Source organism: Gavia stellata, chromosome 13 (assembly GCF_030936135.1).
Source record: "Gavia stellata isolate bGavSte3 chromosome 13, bGavSte3.hap2, whole genome shotgun sequence".
NCBI classification, from domain to species: domain Eukaryota; kingdom Metazoa; phylum Chordata; class Aves; order Gaviiformes; family Gaviidae; genus Gavia; species Gavia stellata.
In genome coordinates, this window is record NC_082606.1 from 9,147,741 (window position 1) to 9,169,563 (window position 21,823).

The following is a 21,823-nucleotide window of genomic DNA, read 5'->3' on the forward strand; positions in this document are numbered from 1 at the left end:
AAAAGGAGTCTTCCAGATATTACACCTGCCACCTGCTTTACAAGTTGCAAAGAAAGTAGCTATCCAAAATGAAGAAAATGCAGAAACTTGTTTACAGCATCAGTGTTTCCCAGATAATTATTTTCTTGTTATATTTTAAACACATGCGTCTTCCATATGAAATGCAATTGTCATATCAAGCTATGTGCACATACAAAGTAGAACTGAAAGAGTTGACTTGACTGTTTATTTTAAGTGAATTTTTCTTTTACAGTTTAGTGTAACTGGAGGTAGATGCAATATTAAGTGATTTTCTTCCAGTGGTTTGAAATAATAGCCATCTATGAACATTAGGATAGAGTACTGGAGATTGGAATCGGTTGTTTAAAGTTAAGCCTACATAAACATGCAAACAAAACAACAAAAAAGAAGTCACAGCAGGTTATATGATGATTGTCAGTACAGTATAGTGCAGATCTTGGAGGGAAGTCTGTTTCTATGTTGTCAAAATAGTAAAGCTAGTACTGCAAAAAAATTATGTGATGTATGCTACTTGAACAGATATACAAGATTCAGACACAGAGTATTACAACTATGCCGTTCATATTATTTCCCATATATCTCAAACGATCAAAATCAAGTTGAAGGGAATTACATGGCAAAAGAGTCTATAATCTGCTATGCATGAATGTATTTCTGATCCTGCAGGCAGGAGCTTCATTTCATATAATCGTATGAAAATGGATACTGCCATTGTCAGGACTTTTGCCTTAACCAAGTCTATCAGCCTTACTTTCAGAGCTGTTAAATTTGTCCTCTTCAGTAGATGCCTTTGTGCAAGTAATGGAAGCTCCCAGCAACTTCAGTTTAAAGTATTTTTTACAATTACATTAGACTATTATTTGGTTCATTCAGGGAAGAAGTGCTCACTAACCTGTAGCTGGGGACAAATGCTAATAATCAGACAGGACTTAGCTATGGTTTATTAACAAAATTATCTAGTAGTACCCTTTCCTTAGAATTCTAGATTTGCAAAGGAGCAAAAATGGCCTGATATAATAGAAACGGCAAAAAAATATTTTTAGCAATAAAATGGAAAATGCTTTAAAAAAAAGAAAGCACTGCAGATTTTATAAGTTTCCTGCAAAGTTTGTTGAACAGATGGATCATCCAAAATGCAGATATTTCTGTAAAATGAAACACTAATAGATATCTGCATATATGACCATACACTGCAATATATCACAAATAGACGGTGAAGAACAGCTTAGAAAGAAAAAATCAGATTACATGCTTTGTGTTTCCTTGGTGTAATTCCTTGCCAGGTGCATAAAATTTGGGGGTCAATTAATGAACAGATTTAAGCATGTACTTAATTCAAAGACCACAACTAATTTTACTGGAATGAGTGGGACTCCTTAGAGACTTTAAGACAAGCCTGTCCTGATGCCCTCAAATCCTATAATGTTCTGCCTCTAGCAGTATGGAGTCCATTTCAGGAAATGAAAGATGCCAAGTAATAACTGACCTCATTCTCACCCTTCCCTACTAAGAACAGAAAGCCTCCCAAATGAAGTTTACAAGAAAGCTGTAGGCAAGCCTCACTCATCATGCAGATGTGATGGTCCTTTTAAAGTCAACAGGCAGGATTAACATTTGATCTCTAATATGCAGACTACATACAATAAAACTTGCATTGGTTTTAAAGTGGGAATATACTTCCTGGCTCAGGAACTGTTAATCTGCTCTGTAATGCACAAAATGTATTCCTTTTCATTTGTCTTCTTCTTCGTTAAAACCCAAATACAGCATTCAGTATAAATGTAACTGATTTATATAATATTTGAAACTTTACAAAATAGTACTGAAGTAGTCAATAAAAAGATCAGGTTTAAAATATTTACATTTTATACATCATTTCCCCCTACTTACAATTATTAAATAATCTTCTGTGGTTTGCTTAATTTTAGGGAAAAGCTTTTAATAACTACAAACTGATTTTGAATTACTTTGAAATGGCTTTTTACTTAAACAGAATTTTAGCAAAATCACATTTCCAATGTGAATCATTATCCCCACATTTTCAGTGGCAGTTATATATATATCCATGTTTTATAATGCAATCCTGTTTTCTATAATATACAGTGGAGATCTAAATAAGAAAATGGCACAGTATGGATGGAAACATTATATTCCCAATTCTTAAATCCCTTTATGTCATTTGGCTTCTAGAATATCTGGTTTCTTGATAATTTATGTTATTCTTCCAGTACTTTCAAGGAATCACAGATTCAATACTTAATTAGATTTTTGTGTCCTCATCTTTTGAAAAGTTATTTCCTGAAGGTACTTCACAGAGACTATCACCATCCGTGCTGAAATCATCATCGTCATCATCATCAGAATCAGCCAACACTTTACTTGGCGACTTCTTCAGTCTACTAAAACAAAAATACACATATTTGCTATTAAAACTGCACATCTACATGCAGAACACTTACACAAAGCTTAAAACGTTGACAGGTAGGATTTACATTTTTAAAGGATGTCAGAGAAACTTGTGCTTTAATAGGGGTAGTTTATCATACACTACATCTTACATGAAAGAAACATGCAAAAGAATGAAGATCAATCAATCATTTTCAAGCACCTCTAACTAAAGTCACAGAGCGGGGAAACTGTAAACTTTGCACACTGAGATGTTCAAAGAGGAAAACTGGCTGAGGAAAACTAACACAGGATAGCTGTACCTCTCAGTCATTAGCAGGAAATTTTTATTACTACAAATGATAAGAGTGTCAAGTCCTACCACCTTTTTCCATTTTTTATTTCCCGCCTCAATGACTTAATTCAGCAGGCAGATCTTGGAAATAAGGTTTGGGCACCTAGAGCACCCTGGAAAGAGTTGGAGGACATTTGTAGAGAAAGGAAATGCAGAAGAGTTTCACAGGTCTGTCTTTTAAACTCTGTCTGCTTATGACAAACTTGAAGTTTGTTAGAGGAAGCCCTCAGTTTATGGACTAAAGAAGCAAGAGATCAATCCTGTGAGTGGTGGTGTGATACGTAATTGTAAAGTCTGACAAATCATTCTACCTTAATTCCTTCTTTGCAGCATTAAGCTGTCCTTGCAATTGTTCATTCATGTCTAGTTGCTCTTCCAGGTCTCTCTGGAGTTTCTTTTTAGCACTTTCCAGTCTGTCTATTTCTTCTTCAGCTTCTTCAACTTGACGTTTCATTGCTTTCAAACGCAAACTCAACTGAAATATTTACATGTCAGCTGATTAGAGGACTACTTTAATAAAGGTATTTTACTCTTCCAGCATCTATGAGAGGGAGAATAAAGACACAACTTTGCCAGTGTAGTGACACTGTAATCCTGTGCTTCAGAAATATTCGAAAGTCAGCATTAGACTTCGAGGAAAGTGATGGGATACAATTTTTTAAGAAGAAAAACCAGCAACAAGCAAACATAGCTTTGGTAGAGTAAGACAGTATTATGTGACAGCAAGAGCTAGTTATCAATAAGGGAACACTGGAGCTATTAGTGTGTGTAAGTTAAGCAACTTTACCAGACAGATACTACAAAACACTTTTTAAAAACCCAGAGGATTTAAAAAGATTGTTCCCTTAACAGATGTCTAAAATTTGAAACATACTGTTCATTCTCTAGGCAGAATATTAACTATTTGACTCACATACTGGAACAAACCATGTTTTAAAAAAGGAATCAACGAAGACCATAGGAATGGTAGAGCACATTGCTATTAGAATATCAATATATGCTTAATACTTATAGCCTATGTTAACAATAAATAGCTTATTTCTTTAAACAAAATTTTATGGTGGCAAAACAGAATATATTCTTTGTTGGTGAATGTATTTATAGGATCATATGTTGGCATATGTATTTATAGAATCATATACTGTCTGTTATTGGCTTTATTTCTTGAAATAATTATAGCATTGCTTCTGTAAGTGCTTCCTTTTCATAATTTTAGAAATCAGTAACAATTTAGTACTAGACAAAAGAACATGATGACAATGGGAACTGCGAATCTCACTAAATGGGAGTTCATAAACAATAGAGTAATCAGTATCTATCTATATTCTTCTACATATCTTTTATATATGATGATTTATGCTAGTAGGATTAATATCAGATATTTGCATATTAGTCTTTCCATCTACCTGGTCCTTTTGATCAGTCAATGAGAGATGTTCATCATCTACTTGCAACATTAACTCCTTCACTTTTCTCTCAAGTCTGCGGTTACTTAGTTGGAAACTAGCTCTATCCCTAGAAAAAACAAAAGAAACGAAAGACAGGCTTGTAAAAAAAGGAACTGAAATACTTCCAATCCTGCTGACATAATTTCTTAGCAATCTTTTAAGAATTAAATAAATACTAATGGTCCCTGCTTTGATTTATTGATTCCATGCAACATATCAAGAAATTTGTTCAAAAGCATGAACCACTAAGGGGAATATCTTCTGTGTCCAGAGCAACATTTAGAAAAAAAATAAAATTCCTCCAAGATTAAACAATGAAGTGAACATGAAAATGGAAATGTTAACTAGTTATTATTTCTAAGCCTGTTACTGATATTAGACATTGATAAAACAATAAGATCACAGAATCACAGAATTATTAAGGTTGGAAAAGACCTGTAAGATTATCAAGTCCAACTATCAACCCAACACCACCCTGCCCACTAAACCATGTCCTGCAATGCCATGTCCACACGTTCCTTGAACTCCTCCAGTGATGGTGACTCCACCACATCCCTGGGCAGCCTGTTCCAATGCTTCACCACTCTCTCAGTAAAGAAATTTTTCCTAATATCCAGCCTAAACCTCCCCTGGCGCAACTTGAGGCCATTTCCTCTTGTCCTGTCGCTAGTCACCTGGGAGAAGAGACCAACACCCACCTCTCTGCAACCCCCTTTCAGGTAATTGTAGAGCGCAATAAGGTCTCCCTTCAGCCTCCTCTTCTCCAGACTGAACAACCCCAGTTCCCTCAGCCGCTCCTCATCAGACTTGCGCTCCAGACCCCTCACCAGCTTCATCGCCCTTCTCTGGACACGCTCCAGCACCTCAATGTCCTTCTTGAGGGGCCCAAAACTGAACACAGCATTCAAGGTGCGGCCTCACCAGCGCCATATGGAACCATGTTAGCACTGTGCCCAGTTTTAAATTTATAAGGCAACTTCTAGTGTGCTTTCAGTCAAAAAGAAAATTTGCAATACTTGTATGAAACAGTAACCATTTTAATTTGGTGCTTGTGAGGAAAAAAAAAATCAAGTTAATTGTATTAGAGACAATATTAGCAAGAGGCCATATTACCAAACATAAACATGCATGTATTGATCTTAACATAACTAGTTTCACCTCTCTTCATTTTCAAGTCGTTCTTCTAGCTCTGTGATCCTTGCTTCCATTTGAGCAACAAGTCCCTCTTTACTGGATCGGTAAGAACCTTCCAGGTGAAGAATTCGGCTCTTCAAGTCTTTGTTCTATAGTTGGAACATACTTGATTACTACATACATGCTTATATTAACAAATATCACCTTAACACAAATTAGATTTCTCCAGGCAAACATAAGGCGATCAGTACATTTTTAATTTAGTAAATATAGAAAAAGTGAGTCAGTGAGATTTTACTGTTTATTACAAACAAATCTTCTATTACTGTGCTTTATTAAAAAGAATTTAGTGTTCAGCTTGAGTTAAAGTTTTAGGCTTAAATGGACCCTTGAACTTCAGATGGTTGCAAGCCCCTTCCAACAGCATTTTTTAATATGCCAAAATTTTTCAAATAGCATTGGATCTGTCTTATTCTCCACACAATTCTTTTGTCAAATTTTGTATTCTTCCCCTGTAACTCACTGCTGTACAGCTAAAACAAATAGACAAGGAGATTACTTGCATCCAATACCACTTTACTCTATCAAAGCTGTTACTGTATGGTTTCACACCCCCATCTTAACTATTCAATGCTACTCCTACTACTTAAATAGTTTGAAAAGCTTTGCCAGCTGCATGATTTGTAATAACAGACTTTTTCCTCAGATTTACACTTTAATTTTAATGAGGCTAGGTAATTTAGGTTTTCAATGGGGACCTAATGATAAAGTTGCCAGAAAAGAGAGTTACATGAGGAACAGAAAATAAAGCTCTCTGTTACAGAACTTCAAACAATGATCTCAGATCTCAAACACTAAAAAAGCTATGATTGAAAAGTCAGAACTGAAGTATAAGGATGTACATGGGATATACCAGTAGGTGGCATTCTTTTTTCTCAAACAATTAAGATGGGATTAATTTCAGATAATTTAACGCACCAAATTGTCTGGTATAAACACGTTCTCTAAATTCCCATTACAATGTGTTTTATGTTCCTGAGACTGACAATAATACTATGACTTGCTAAGATAGCTTTCCTCTGGATCTCAGCTGGCAGCTATGATAGTAATCTTGCTTTCAAAGACCAGTGAGCTGCAGAATAAAATGTTGCAAAAAGCTAGATATTGAAACATACGAGTCATATTCCTTCCTAGACAACAGAGAGTAGCGGTTCTCTATCAAATCTGTATCTTTTCTTTCAGAGGCATATCATTTTTTCACTTGTTTGCTCCTACAGAAGACAATACTCAACTAAACCCACAATTGCTTGAAATTAGGATCTACTTTCAACATTGTTCCTGAAGTACTGTTAAGACTCTGAAGAACAGTTCTTCCAAAAGTGGTCAAAGGATTTACAGCTAAACTAGATAATACTGTCTTTGATATTCTATAGTCTTTTCTGTATATGTGCTTTTAAAAGTTTCTATATAGATATCTCAGTTTTATTCTAAAACAAGTGTACCATATCAACTGTCACATTTCTTATTTTTAATGTCTTTGATCCTCAAAGGTATAGACAGAATATGTGTGGTAGAGAGATGCCTGCACTCACGGCAACAAAAATGTCTCATTATATTATGTAAACGGATGTATGCATAGTATGAGTGTTCAGTAGATGAAATATATAAACTGTGACAAACCTCAAGCTAAAACAGGGGGTGCAGAAAGAAAAAATACTAAGAGAAGACTTAATTCAAGATTATAATATTTTCTTTTGAGTATCAGTATTAAGATGCTCATGTTTTTTCATCTATGCTTACTAACAGATACTTCCAGCAGCATGCTACAGTGGGATAGTGCCAGCTACCAAATACTGTATTCCTTAAATGCTTATTTGAATTTCCTAATGAAGGCAGATACCCAGCCTGTTACCTTCCTAGTGTGATGATATGCCAGCCATAATTACCTGTCTTTCCAATGAAATTTTGTCACACTCCAGATCTTGCTTTATAGCTCTTTCCTGAAGTAGCTCTGTCCTCATTTGTTCTATCTGTTATAGAAAGAAAAGACAGACATTTTAATAAAAAAGTTAACTTACATTTATCTATATGATAATGTGTGTATGTATACACACACACACACACACATATACATTAAGTACATATACCTACGCACTGAGAAAAAATTTGCTCTTTCTTAGAACTCAAGACATAACGCATGATTTCAGATGAAGTTTACAATTACAATCCCGAACAAAATTTTCTGCTTCGGGAAGCCCATGTTATTTCCTATGCTTATTCTAGGCATTTTCCAGCCACATTTGGGTATTGTTGATGTTTAGTATATATATTCTGTAGCAGGGAACTGAACTCTAAAATGTTGCGAAAGAGACATATCATGTGGCAGGGAACTGAGTTCTGGAACATCACATCAGTCTTCAAACATCATCTACAGTTGTTTTCTTCATACTTAAGTCTGAAGCTCTGAAATGGCACCTTACCTTCAAGCTGCTGGCTAGTCTACTTTAAAGTTTCAGTTTATTAAACACAAACTGATAACTGCAGAGAAGTGCCTGGAACTCAGTGAGACACTCTACAGACAATTATGGTTTTCTATGTCTGTGAGAGTAGTAAAAGCTCTTTTTCAACAGACTCTGATGCATTCTGGGTATAAACATTGCTCCCCCCCTCCAGTCAAATTTATGTCTGTCGTACCAGGACAGCATGAACTTCTGGATTTGGGGAGGGGGTGTTTTTTGTTTGTTTTGTTAAAACACAACTTTTGCTACAATTTCTGTAAATATTTCAGTTGTGTATTCAATAACCAAAAGGAAAGTATATTCTCCATATGTAAGATGTTAAAAAACTAACTGATCAATACAGAATTGAGATAAGAATACAGAATTAGTTTGTTTTATCTCACTATTGGACTTGACTGGAAAAAAAAAATTCTGAGGATCAAAGAGAAACTCTAAACTGCCTAACACCTTCTACTGAAACTTCGGAGCTAAAGGAAAAAGTTTGTAGTGCCCAAATACTTTCCTTGCCTCTCATTCCTGCCAAGACTGCCCTCAAGTCTTTACAAATGCCTTTGCCAGCACAGCTAATGTTACCACAGCATTTGTGCTATTCCCTGCACAATGTTTACTATGATGACTATCACCTGGAGAACACAGTGAACATCTATGCCAATTACTGTACCTGCAAAAAGACTGACAAAGGTTTCAGTGGCCACAGCATTCTTCCCTGCTTTACAACAGTTACATACGAACTTGCATAAACACACCGTCACAGTTAAGCAGCTCTAAGTTACAGATTTATCTCACTAAAGGTCCTTCAAAAGCCATTGGGAATTCTTGCATTAAAAAATCCAAAAGCATTGCTTTTGAATGTGAAGGTTAAACAAGCACAACACATGAAAATTTACCTTAGGCCTTCCCCCCCCGCCATTATAATATTAAAATATATATTTTTAGTTAATCACATGTTTAAAAGAAGTCATTTACACTGTTTCTGTAGCTTTGAAACGAATATATGAATACAAACAATGGTAGCAATGCATGCAGTTGCATATGCTATGTCACAGTGTGGTTTCAGAACAGTACAAGTCATTCCTGAAAACTAAGGTCATAACAGTTACTGGATTACAAATGTTAGCACGTGGCTGTGTTCTCACCAGCTGGGTAATTTCCTAAAAGCTCTCACCGTTGCATAGAAGCCTAATAATAATAATGTTTTATATATTACATAGCAACATTTTATATATTAAAATATTATTTTATATATAAAAATTAGAATCACTCATGTATACAATAGCTGCATTTATTAATGATATATATGAAACAAAGTTATAATGTGAGGGATTACATAGAATTTATTCCGCTGTAATTGCTTTAGCCATGAAGACAGACACAGAAAAAATAAAGCAAAACTTGTGGTAAAATGAATGACTAAATAAAAAAGCAACTGTTACTGAAGAAAGGGTTTATTGTTTTATGTAGGAACTTGCTTAATGGACCACTCTAAAGTTCTACTGTGCTCTTACTGTGCTCAAAGGCTGTGACAAATTTGTGCAACCTTCCCAAGATCTCAAATTAAGGAATCATTTAGAGGACAATTATTATATTTCCAAGATGACTGCTACTGTTGTTGGACACCTCATGGTAAAAGCAACCTCACAGAAAAACAGTGGAAGAGAGAAAAAGTACTATGTCTGTTTAGGATCAGAAAGCTATGTGCAAATTATATACAAGAGCATGTAACAAGAGAAGGGCAGCAGGACACAATTCTTGCTGAGGGATGTGGAAACCGTTTTCACTTATCTCCTTACACTTCTTATTAGTAAACACATAATCAGCATGCACAAAGGAAAAAAAGCAGTTGTCTGCCAAAATGTGCTCCAACTTCTCACTTATTTCACAGCAGTTAAGATAGGCCCTGAGTATGTAACCATGCAGAGCTTTGTGCTTCACATTCTACCTTTGTTATATCTAATATATTCTAATTATGCTAAAAGAATAAACTATTTCTGTAGCTTAAGGCAACAGCTATCATAGCTGGATTTGAAAAATGCAAACAACAAATCATTGAGAAAAGCAATACTATAAGATTTTACAAAACTTTATTAGACATAACAGCATTTTGTGCCAGCTTTAGGATTAGAAGCAGCTGTTGAGTTCATTATTAGTGAAAGCAATTCGATTTCTAATAATATTTTAGATGCTACCACTATTGTTTACCATCTCGCACTAGGTTCACAGCCTATGTTGCTTGTTAATACCTAAGAAGGGAAAAGTAAAATATATACATATGTGCCTATATGTATATATATTGACCTACATACACAATTCTCAAGTATTTGACCAAAAACCCCTATGTTTAACAAACAAACAAGCTAAAACCAAACAATTATGATCCTTCATAACTGAAAAGCAACCTTCATGTCTACTTTTTCATTTGTTTGCTTCCCATACCTGGTGTCAGCTAAAGAGCAGGTATACATACAGCTATCCATTGGGAGCGCTTTACCAAAAGGAAGTGAATGATGCAGTCAATGCAATTTTATCCTTCTGTATTTACTCTAAAACTGTCATGGAAACTAACCAGTCCATTTTTCACACTTACTGACCACAACTCTGAAGTCAATAGACTTATGTTTGCATTTTCACAGAATACAAGAATTGATGAGATTATCTTAAGTATTTTTCAATTATGTTTGCAAAAACAAAATGGCAAGAGGTACTTCACTGCACTTGTTTGTAGGAAAGAAAAAAATCATGTACTAAAATGTGCCCTGTCCCTGCTTGCTTTAGACTCAAAGGGCAGCTGAGCACTCTAGCCTTCTATGTGTGTGTGTTTGTTGACCATTTTGCTCTTTCCAGAGTTGCTAATACCTTATCATTTAAAAATGAATAGGATATGATCCATCTTTCCCTCAGTTTTGTTTTACTGTTTCCACTTTGTTCTGGTACTTCTTGAGAATGAGGTACGGAAGATGAGAACAGTATCTCATGCAGCCATTCCCAGATTCAAAAGGGTGTTTAAATTAAAGAAGGATAACATTTCATGCTAAAAGAAATGTGAACTATCAGCCTTGCCAATGTTTATTCAAACATTTAGTTTTATGTAAAATAGAACCAGTTGTTTCAATTTGTTTTTACTAGAAATTTGAGTACTATAGTTCATTATCAGTATATTAGAACTACACATTTATAACAAAAAAACCAACACATTTACAGAAACACAGATATTATCCAAACAAATCCATTATCATTCATCATGTCATTATAAATGCTTAGCAGACCCTGAAATACTCTTTAGTAATTTGACTACTTAGTCATTCTGGCATAAAATCAAAACAAAGCAACCTTTGTAACTCATGTGTGAAATGAGAAACTCCAGACCTCAAAATAAACAGGTCTTTTACCCATTATGTAACATTTTGGTCACCCATTTGTATTTTAGGTTTCCATTCAGTTAGCAAATTAACTTACTATAGTACCAACTAGTGCAGCTATGACTAAGGTTCTTTTATTCCAGGCTTACAACACAGGCATAGATTCTAGTATTAAAGGCTTCCCAATTTAACAATAGCATGACCCTACATTATTACGGGTCCTTTACATTCTATTTCACCCACTCACTCAGAGTCTGTACAATATCAATGGAATAATAGCAAAAAAACGATATTGCAATCATATAGAATCTCAGTAACATGAGTCCCAGTAAAGTACTAATGGTGCCTTGGTGTTTCAAGGATGCATGAAAGAAAGCTGAACTCACTTTAAAACTCTCCAGCTGTCTCAGCAGAATACACAATTTCATTGAAAAGACATAGAAACTAAGATTTTACTTTCTGATCTCCCTCTGAAATTAAAGCTATTCAAAAGAATGTTAGCAATTCCTTTTTTCTGGAGAAAGAAAGAGAAATGAAAACAGAACAGACTCTCGTGCGTTGTACCTCAGTGCAAATTGTCTCCTGGACTTCTAGGAGGTTACTAATGAGGTATAGTACTTAATGTAAAGCTACAGTAGTAGACATGCTGTAATGAGTTACGCATCAGTTTCACATCTTTCAGAATGTAAAACCAAGGCAAAACATTGTCTAGGCCATGATATTCCAAGACAGCCACATCACCATATTCCTTTCCATGGACTAACCAAAAGCTTGCATAATACTGACTACTTGACTATGGATGCTCTGGTTGCTTTTTCAGTCATCCGGCCCTACTCTCTACTTTTCTGGTTTACTATAAATCTTTGTTACAGGATCTATAATTTCATATGTCAGCTCTTTCAGAAATCTTGAATAATATTATTAACGCCTCTTTCTTCGGAACAATGAACTAATTCTCTTAGATTTGTGATTTCCAGCTCAATGGTCTCATTTCCATTAGCCCACTCCACTTCCCCCCACCCGCACCTTCACTGGCCTTACTGAAGGCAGAGGCAAAATATTTGTTTATTTGAGGAGGCATACCTGGATTACTTTTTATCTTGACTGATACCTCATCATACAGTTTCCACAACTTTCTTCTACTTACACAGTCAAGAACCTTTTTGTTACTTGTTTGAATTACTATGATAGGTCTCACTTAGCTTGGCAAATCTCACTTTATCTTTATGTCTTCTGCTCCATGAGACAGAACTTTGCTAATAAATCCTTCTTCCTCCTTTCTGGGCTATCTACTCCTATAACACTTCTGGAACTAATGACTGATTTTTTTTGTGGAAAACACCTTCCAACTGTCTTATCTTTGATATACCTTAATCAGTTTTTACACTTGTAATGAAAATAAAGCTTCCTCTTTGTTGAAACTGGCCAGCATCTTCAGATCAGCTGACTTCAATAATTAATTCCACAATTTCCTAAACTCTGCCTTCTTTGAAATCAAGACTCTATTATGTTGGCCTACTTTTCAGTAAGGTTAAAAAATTGTGATCTAAGATACTTTCTACAACCACGCTTTCTCTGATAGCCTCACCACCTAAAACTAAGCCTAAGATAGCATCATCTCTGCAAGCATCAATGATGACTTGACGAAGCTTACTGCATCAAGAATATCAGAGGATGATACTGGTCTTTAGTCTTTATATGCAATCTGCGTCAGTTTTCCAGTTAGCAAAACAGGAAAAAATTGGTCTGTGATGACATGGAGGAGCATATTTAATGATGTTTGTGAACCTTGTTTTTTTGGATTTACATACTCTCCTTAAGTATAGTATATAAACCCTATAGCTAATCATTATTTAGTTAATCAATATTGTTTGCAATCCTAGTAACATTTTTTCCTCATCGTTATACAACAGTTAGAAAACTTATTCAAGTACCTGTTCTCTGCATCTACTGATCCTCTCAGACAACAAATCTGAATTAGTCTTTTCTTCATCAAGCTCAAGTTCCAGGTGAGATAACTTGTCCTAAGTGGAACAAAGAAAAGTAATTTCAACATACTACTTTTCCATCCTCTTCAGATTGCTACCAGGGAATTCTTCCTTAAACTTCAAGGACTCAAACTGTCTGAAAGACTAGGCTTGAAAAGTGGAATGTCTCTGAAAACACATACAGAATCTAGAAAAAGAGATGGCAGGTAGATAAGCCTTTAAAGTGAATTTGTCTGACAGAATTAAATAGTTTTCATTTCCTTTTTAAATCTCTCCCACCAATTACAAGAAAATAGGAGAAATTCTGTGATGTTTCTAGAGACTGTTTTTAGAATGTCTAAGGTACATTACACATTTGGAAGACAAATTTCTTTTAATAAGAGTACAATGGTATAAAAGTGTTTGTTTATGAAAGTCAAATGACAGCTTAGTTGAACTGAGCAGTTATGAAGCTAACCCTGTAACAACATATAATAATGATGTTATTTAGGCTCCTGAAATGAATTGATATTAGATGCTAAATAGAACTTACACTTCTAAATACTTTTGAAGTTTTGAGTCATGGGCCTACAAATGAAAATAATACAATTTTGACTGATAAACTCTAGAGAAAATTAATGAGAAAGAAAGTTAGTTAAAATTATGAAAGAACAATTGCAATTTGGAACACATCATGCTACAATAGATACGCTAACAGATCACCTTTAGAATATACCAGAATAATTCCTGCAGTAGTATTACATGGATTTTCAACAACATCAAGTTATTTTGTTTTTTCCCAGGCAGAATCCGTATGAAATACCAAAATTATTTTCATCAGTTCTAATAAGATACCAACCCTTAAAAATGTCTTTTACCTCCATTAGTTTGATTTGTCTTGTCCGATCATCTTTTAAGTGGTTTTTGGCTTCCAGTTCATACTCTAAGCCTTTAACAGTCTGTTCTAGCAGCTGAGTTTTTGTTATTGCCTCATCCTGAGCTCTCTGGTGGTCCCTCAAGTTTTCTTCCATAAGACGCATCTGAAACAATAAGATTATGGTAATACACTTTATACTGTACTTTCTATAAATACGTGATGTCAGTAAAAGGGACTGACTACAAACATGACAGATCCGGAAGCGTGACAGGAATTGCATTGAGTTATATGCTTTTCACAGTAATTTTTATTTTATCCACAAGATGGCACCAAGAAAATAAACTGATTCAATATCAGATCTAAAGAGATGCTTCACACTACAGGTTTTTACAGTGACAATTATACATAGTGGTTTTTATTTTACTTATTTCTTTTTATCCAGTTACAGCAAACCAAGATTTTTACAATTTTCTAAATGGTTATATCTTTGGAACTTTTTCAATATTATTACTTTCCTTTTCAGACTACCAATACTTTAGCTTTTAAATAATTATGCAGTTTATATGTCTGAGACACTCTGATGACAGCATTTTACCAATGACGTAATTGCTAACATATATACATGCATTAGTATAACTTTTAGATATAGTAGGGCTATCTGCTAAGGACAAAAGTTTCCTACTCTAACAACAGTATGTACTCAATAAAATTATCTAAAACCTTCACAGTACTTTAAAAAAATATGCAAGTAGTGAGAGGGGTTTTAGGTGAGACTGTGATCATTCCTTATACTCGTAACTTAACACGTGACATTTACGTAACATATGATGAGGGGTTTTTTTTTCCAGCATACAGTCTTCCATATTCTTCCTCTGTTTAGTCAAGTGCTTATTTTAGTGATGAAGCTAAAATAATGCATTATTGACTGTTTACAGAGTTTGCTACCTATTGCTAAGTCCTAACAACAAAACGTTGGACATCTGCATGATGTAGTGAACAGCTAGTTAAGTGCAGAGATCTGTATGTTAATAGCATTTCACATGCACTTAACGTTTCAAAATGACATTGGATTGACAACTTTCAAGGTTGGTATCTTTTATGTATCCACAGAGAACTTACTAGAGACGCAGTAATGAAGAACTCCCATACTGCCTGGCAAGACTGTTTCATAATTTTTCTGCTAGAACAAGATGATACTCGTATTGCCATGATCATTACAATCCATGGCTTTTGATGAGACTCTCAAAAAGAATGTTTTGTGCACTATGACACCTACCCAAGAGGATTTTCACAGACAACAGACCCTTTCACATTGAATGGAAGGGCTGTCTATTTGTACTTCTTGTTAAACACAAAAAACAAAGAGATAATAAACACTTTCAATTGTCCTGAATATTTAGTCTCTCTAGAATGTCTGCTGTTTAACTTGCCTATCCTGTATTTTCAGATTTTGTTTCCTCTTTTGCAGCTAGTTGCCATACTACATTTTTAAAACCCTAGGATTTTAAGTATTGCCTCATGGAGATGTAGAATTCCACAACCAGTAATATTTTGTCCTTTATATGGTGTGTGGATTATATTTTTGTCAAATAAAGAAGGTTTCTTTTGTTCTGAAATTTTTTCATTGTATTTGTTTTGTAGTTGTAATAGATAACAGTAGAAGTATTTTTCATAACTGTAAACACAGTGTGTATACATATTTACACATACACACATCTCCTATTTAAGCTGTCTATTCTCATTTATTCAACTTAAGAGCCATGTTCTCAATATCCCAGTTTTATCTTTCACATTTCATTATGAGTCTTCATCCCTTTACAAAGGCTCTCCATCCCTGAATGGAATAAATATAGAAGACAGACAGAATAATAAATAGGAACTATATTTTCTTCTATTGCTGTTCTTTTAAATTGAATTTAAAACAAGTTTGTTAAGGGGAAAAGGCAACATAAGAGAAGTTCTGAACTGGAAAAATCAACTATTAAAATATTCTACATACAGAAAACATCTGTGACCAGTGCATTCTCATAGCTTTTCCAATTGCAGAACAAGTATATGCAGACTTTGAAAAGATTGGATTGCCTTTATGGCAAAATTTACATGCTAAGAGGCAGACACTTCAAGACTGTGGTTGATTCTCGGTTGCACAGACACCTTTGTCATTTAAATCTGCAACCTGACTCATATGAAGGAAGAGGAGAATGTATGTCAACTCTTTTAGAGCCAGAATTTGGAATTTGGTCTTGGTTGTTGGTTTGTTTTTTTTTTTTTCCTAAATAACTGCTGGGTTTTTCTTTCCTAATTCAAGAACATTTCCACATTCTCAATTCCTTCAGTAGCAGGCATTAAAAGAGCAGCAGATCATCAATGGAATCCTTGTCATATCACTTACGATACATTCATTGTCAAACACTGCATTTATCTGTCGTAAACAGGAAAGCCCATTACCCTGGCAGAAGTAACATGCTGATCATCATCATGAAGAATGAAACTCAAAAGCATGCTGATTGAGATCAGTCTCTCATGATGAAGTACGCAAAAGCGTTAGAGCAAACATTCATTGTCTTGAAAACTATCTGAGCTGAATTTTAGGTCAAAGGTTAGAATTTGTCACTGAACTTACGAGTCATTACCTCATCTTGCATTCTCATGGTTGTCAGGCGTGATTTTTCTACCTCAAGGTTTTTCTCTTTTAATTGTCTCTGCACATCTGCAAGTTCCCTGCGATTTTTCTCCTTGTATTCATCAAGCTGGTTCTGAAGCTCCAGAGTTGATGTTCTTGAGACCTCTACCATTTCAGACATCTGGGAAAAAAGTACATATAATTTTTTTCCTAGAATAGTGCTACAGAAGATTCTATCATGCTTAATACACCAAAAGGTTTTTTACTCCAGCTTCGATATTCAGGTCAGTATGTTCAAATGGAAAATTTGTCAGACGTGTTCCCAAACAAATGAATTTCTATGCAGAAGTGTGAAAACACAAAAAGTACAGTTATTGTCTAATAGTATGTGTGGCAAGACTATTCTCTTTTTGTCTGTCAGCAGTTCTTCCAGCTGACTGATGCAATGAACTGCACAGTCACACTTCAGTATATCAATATTAAGTTGTATGGTTTACACACAGATGGCAAAATAAGTCTAACGCAGTAGCGTTTTGAGAATTAGCTATAAAACTCTGAAATATCGCTCAACTCAAATCTGGCATCTTGCTTAAACAAAACAGAACTGGTTTACAACAGTATTTTGAGATAGCTCTGTTCCAACCACTGTTCCAGCCCTGAAAGCTTTTATTGATAGTCTCTAGGTTAAAGACACTAATCGTAAAGTTTGCATTTCACTTTCTTTTACGCATTAAAAAAAAAATTCTTTACAATTTGGTAGCTCATTTGCTTCTGTCTATTAGATATTCAGATTCCTGCAGCCTCTTTGGAGTGAACTCATACCTCCTCCTGTAACTTTTCAACAGTCTTACTCAATTGCCATCGTTCATTCTCCATTTCATTCTTTATCTGCTTTAACTGTTCCTTCTGGTGAGTTTCATCTTTTAACTGCTGAGTTAACTGTTGCCGTTCCTGCGAAATACAATGGATGGTCTCCTGCAGTAGATTAAAAAAACATATATATATAATGAAATATAGACCCTCTTTTCTAATGCTTTAAAGGAATGTTATATAACACTCTCTGTGCAGCAGTAATACCACCAGCTGTTGTAACACTAAGACAAACTTAAATTAAAAAAAAAGTTTATAGAGCCACAGTTTGCTAGCCAATACAGGTCGAACATTATTTTAGCGATGCAGTACTTTATCCTTCCTATAAATTCCTAAAACATTGTTGCGACATTTGTAGGACCAAATGTAGACCCTTTTCGTGACTCTGTTACATGCAAAGCATACATTCCTCTGCAGTTGCACACATGTCAGGAAATCCTACCTCCTGCACAAGGTTCAATATCCATTTCAGGTTTCACATTCTCCTATATGCTCCCTTTAATGCTCCCTTAAAAAGTTTTCTCAACAACAACTTTTTTTCCTAGGTAAAAAAAAAAAATAATAAAATACAAATCTGTTCCTACAATGAGTGAGAAATAGCTAGTGATTTTTTTTCCCCCTGTTGCTGTGCTTCTATAGCAGACAGAAGCCCTAGTCAAGATGATGTGCAAACAGAACTTTACAGCTCCTAGCACAGAAATCCCCTTCCTGAAAGAACTTTTGCCATTAATGTTCAAACCAGACCTTCATTATCTGGATTAAATTTTGAATGAACTGCAGAGCTATGCTGGATGCTCATTTACCAGGAGCTCCAAATGTGTCTGCTATCAACATCAGGATGTTTAAGAACTTAACCACCCTTCAACTTCTAAATACTGTCCTTCAGCACAATAACTGACTGTCACTCGTTCATTCCAATACAAGAAAAGCAGGTTACCTTCCACCTGCATGTTGGGACTCTCACCTCTTCCTTCTCCCTCCATAAGAAAATACCTTAATGGCCCTACTCTAAATAGACACTAGAAGACTAGAAAAAGGGGTTGTTTTTATTAAGTCTGAGATGCACCATTAAATTGATTAAAACCATTTTATGGACAGTTTAAATTGTTCCAACAGAAAAATGTAAATAATTAAAATCACCATAAATTGTAAAAAGCATTCCAAAACATTGTTTTACATTTTAATATTGGAAATACAAAGTTTTGTTGAATATCTAATACCTATAATGCTTACTTTATTACACTTCAAAAAACTTTAAACATGAAAACACAGTAATATTTCTGTAGGCAATATAGATCAGAATCTCAAAAACTAATTGTTGTAAGAGAAAAGAAAGAACATCGTCAAATGTTAGAGATTTTTTTTACATTCATTTTCTCAGGTTCCTGTATAACCTGTCAACAAAAGACATCTCTGAGACAAACAGGAGTTACGGTGGATGCGTAAGAAGTGTATACATAACCCTAAAACATTCTGGGGGCTAATAGATGTTGTTTTGCAAAGCCTAATTCTACACCAGAACTGGTTTAGCTGACACCAAAGGATTTTTAAGAACCTTGAAAATTTTCAACTTTAGCACTTCAGTTCTAAAAGCTGCTGAAGTCTTGGGACACTGCTAATGTGCCATATTTGAACAGGTTATAAAAACCCTATGTGCGCCCCCCTTCATCAGCCTTTCACAGACCATTTAACTACTGTTTGTTTACACATCCTTGAGAAACAAACTGCACAGACACAGATCAATGAAATACACTGTGGCAGAATAATGGTGCCAGCAGGATGCTGTTCTGCATTTCCAGTGTGCTGAAAAGGGAAGTAAACATCAGAGCAAATCTGGTCACTCTCTTTACTTCAGAGTTAACAACAACAACAACAAAACCCAAAAAACCAACCAGCCAAACAAACAAAACAAAACAAAAAAAAAAACAACCCACAAACAAACAAAAAAACCCCCAAACCCCAAAAACAAACAAAAAAAATCAATCACTAATATGAAAAGAAATTTTGTCTACTAACTAGGGCAACTGCCAAAGTAATAACAGCTATGAATAATTACAATATTTCAAGAAAATAATAAATAGTGGGCTTAATGCAAGCAGTGGATCACCTCAATTTTCATCAGGTCATGCTAAGTTTTGCCCGATTCTCAGATATGTAGCAAACTGAGACACCAGAGATTGAAGTTTAGCTTTTTCTCCTTTGAGTTATATTCTGGCATCCTGAAAAGAGAAATCTGTACTTTTCATGTATTGCATCTCCCCATTTTCATCAACATATTTTCACTGTTTGTTACTAAGAAGGACAATAAAACAAATACTAAGTACATTACTAAAAATTAGAATGTGTTGTGAAGTTGTAATCATAATTACTTTAATAGAAAATGCAATTCCTAGATAACTGACCTGTTCCAAGGAGAAATTTCAGATTTGCTGAGCTTGTTTTTAGTTAGTTCAACAATAAACTGACAGTAGCAATGCTGCTTCAGAGTATCATGGGAACTGAAGTTCAGGTGCTTCATGCTCTCATTCCCCCACATCTATTAAAATCTTTTATACCCATGTCCCTCTGGTGATGCATCAGTATCTGTTGAGCCATCTGATGTGCCATAAGAATCACAGGACTAAGCACTTCCTGGACCCAGTAAAGATCCCACCACTTTCCAGCTTCCCCTTCTGGTAGATCACATTTATTAGTGACAGCAGAAAGCAAAGGCTTCTCTGGGTACATATAAAGTACGAGACTGAAAAAAAATTTACACCAGTGTTGTTTCTTACCAAATCAACAAAGTTTTTCATGCACTATCAAACGGTTCACATGCACAACCATTCTCTTTGGAAAAGTGTATTGTTCTGGTTGTTCTCTGGGCTTGATGAATTCTACTTGGCTGGAAATGGCCGTTTTATTACTGCACCATTCTGAATAATTTTCTTCTCAAAATCTATTTAATAGGTGTCCATTATATGATCTGTATTATTTAGCTAGTAACTATGCCATAGAATAATTTATTCTTCAAATAGTGAAATTACCACTAAAGCATAATGTCCTTGTTGCTTTGCTAAAATGTAGCCCGCAGAAAACTTGATAACATAGGCATAGGGTAAAAATATTCCTAATGAAAACTGAGCATTGCCATAGAAATGATCTTTGTTTTACTAAAAACCCTGCATTACAACAGATACTACTTCCTGCTTGTAGTATTATTCAAGGGAAATAACATGTCATATGTAGTTTCCCCATCAACAATCATTTTCCTTGGGCAACACAAATTAGAGGATATGGTATTTCGTTTTCTAGATTAGCTGATAAAAGAGAAAAATACTGATCAAAATTAGCATACTAACTTAATATTAATATTTGGGATAGACTAATGTGTCATGCTAGAAACAACCAAACTTCCATTTTTATCACTTTGCTTAACTCAAGTATTAAAAAACGTGATGCAATGGAAATGTTGCTACTGACTATCCAAATGCTGCAGTTTCCTCAGCGTCTAGCCTTTCAATATACTATACTGAATTTCAATATTTGAAATTTGGTATGTCCCATAGGACAGCTTCAGTAGTCAACTGAAATATAACCTCTAATTTGAGTACCCTTCACATACAAAAATCCCTGAGTACTTTTCACTGGAATTGGCTGGCCTGTCAGTTACAGTGTAACCACAACTCAAGTAAACAGTTTTGACAGTTGCCAATTTAAAGCCAATCTGTCCTGGCAATTATTTACATAGTGAATGTTATTTCAGCGGAAGTGAGGCTAACTCTACAGCAGTATTTCTCAGTTTCAGGTTGGTGGACAGACAGTGGTCCAGAAGACAGGGAGCCATAAAATAACAACAGAACACACTCACATTTCCACATACCCAGAGACGGAAAGAAAACAAAATGGAGGAAAACAGAAGTAGTAATTTTTTTTCATAGTAACCTGTAAGATTATTGTGATACTTCCTTATTTTTCCAAACAATATTAGTTGAACCATCTCTTTAAAAAATTAATAATTTCTTTCAACTGATAATTAAAAATGTATTTCAACTTACAGTGCTCTGCAACACTAATTCTATGTGCCTACTATTATTTACCACAACGAAAAGATAAGTTTCATATTCTTCACCCATGGAAAGGATCCTGTATTCTGATGGCTTAATTTAACAAGCACAGAATACTTGGCACTGCCATTCATAATGTTGGTATAATTGATATTTTTTAATATATTGCAGTACCATATATACTATGGTTAAGGTGCATAATAATTATATTAAATTATCTCC

General features: G+C 34.9%; 1 protein-coding gene across 2 annotated transcripts in view; it reads right to left on the reverse strand.

The window, feature by feature from the left end:
* Positions 1-217: 217 nt before the first annotated feature.
* CGNL1 (cingulin like 1) overlaps positions 218-21,823 on the reverse strand; it is a 64,640-nt gene continuing 43,034 nt past the window's right edge. Inside the window, exons 11-19 of one of the 2 annotated variants that reach the window (XM_059823954.1) lie at positions 17,508-17,660; positions 16,696-16,866; positions 14,064-14,225; positions 13,153-13,242; positions 7,290-7,373; positions 5,368-5,492; positions 4,168-4,276; positions 3,073-3,236; positions 218-2,420 (exon numbers count right to left, since the gene is read on the reverse strand). In XM_059823954.1, the coding sequence (XP_059679937.1) occupies positions 2,282-2,420; positions 3,073-3,236; positions 4,168-4,276; positions 5,368-5,492; positions 7,290-7,373; positions 13,153-13,242; positions 14,064-14,225; positions 16,696-16,866; positions 17,508-17,660 (1,197 nt within the window). In that variant the 3' untranslated portion in view covers positions 218-2,281. Of the gene's footprint in view, positions 2,421-3,072; positions 3,237-3,266; positions 3,303-4,167; positions 4,277-5,367; positions 5,493-7,289; positions 7,374-13,152; positions 13,243-14,063; positions 14,226-16,695; positions 16,867-17,507; positions 17,661-21,823 lie in introns of those variants that run through there. The other variant, XM_059823955.1, reaches the window with a different exon arrangement.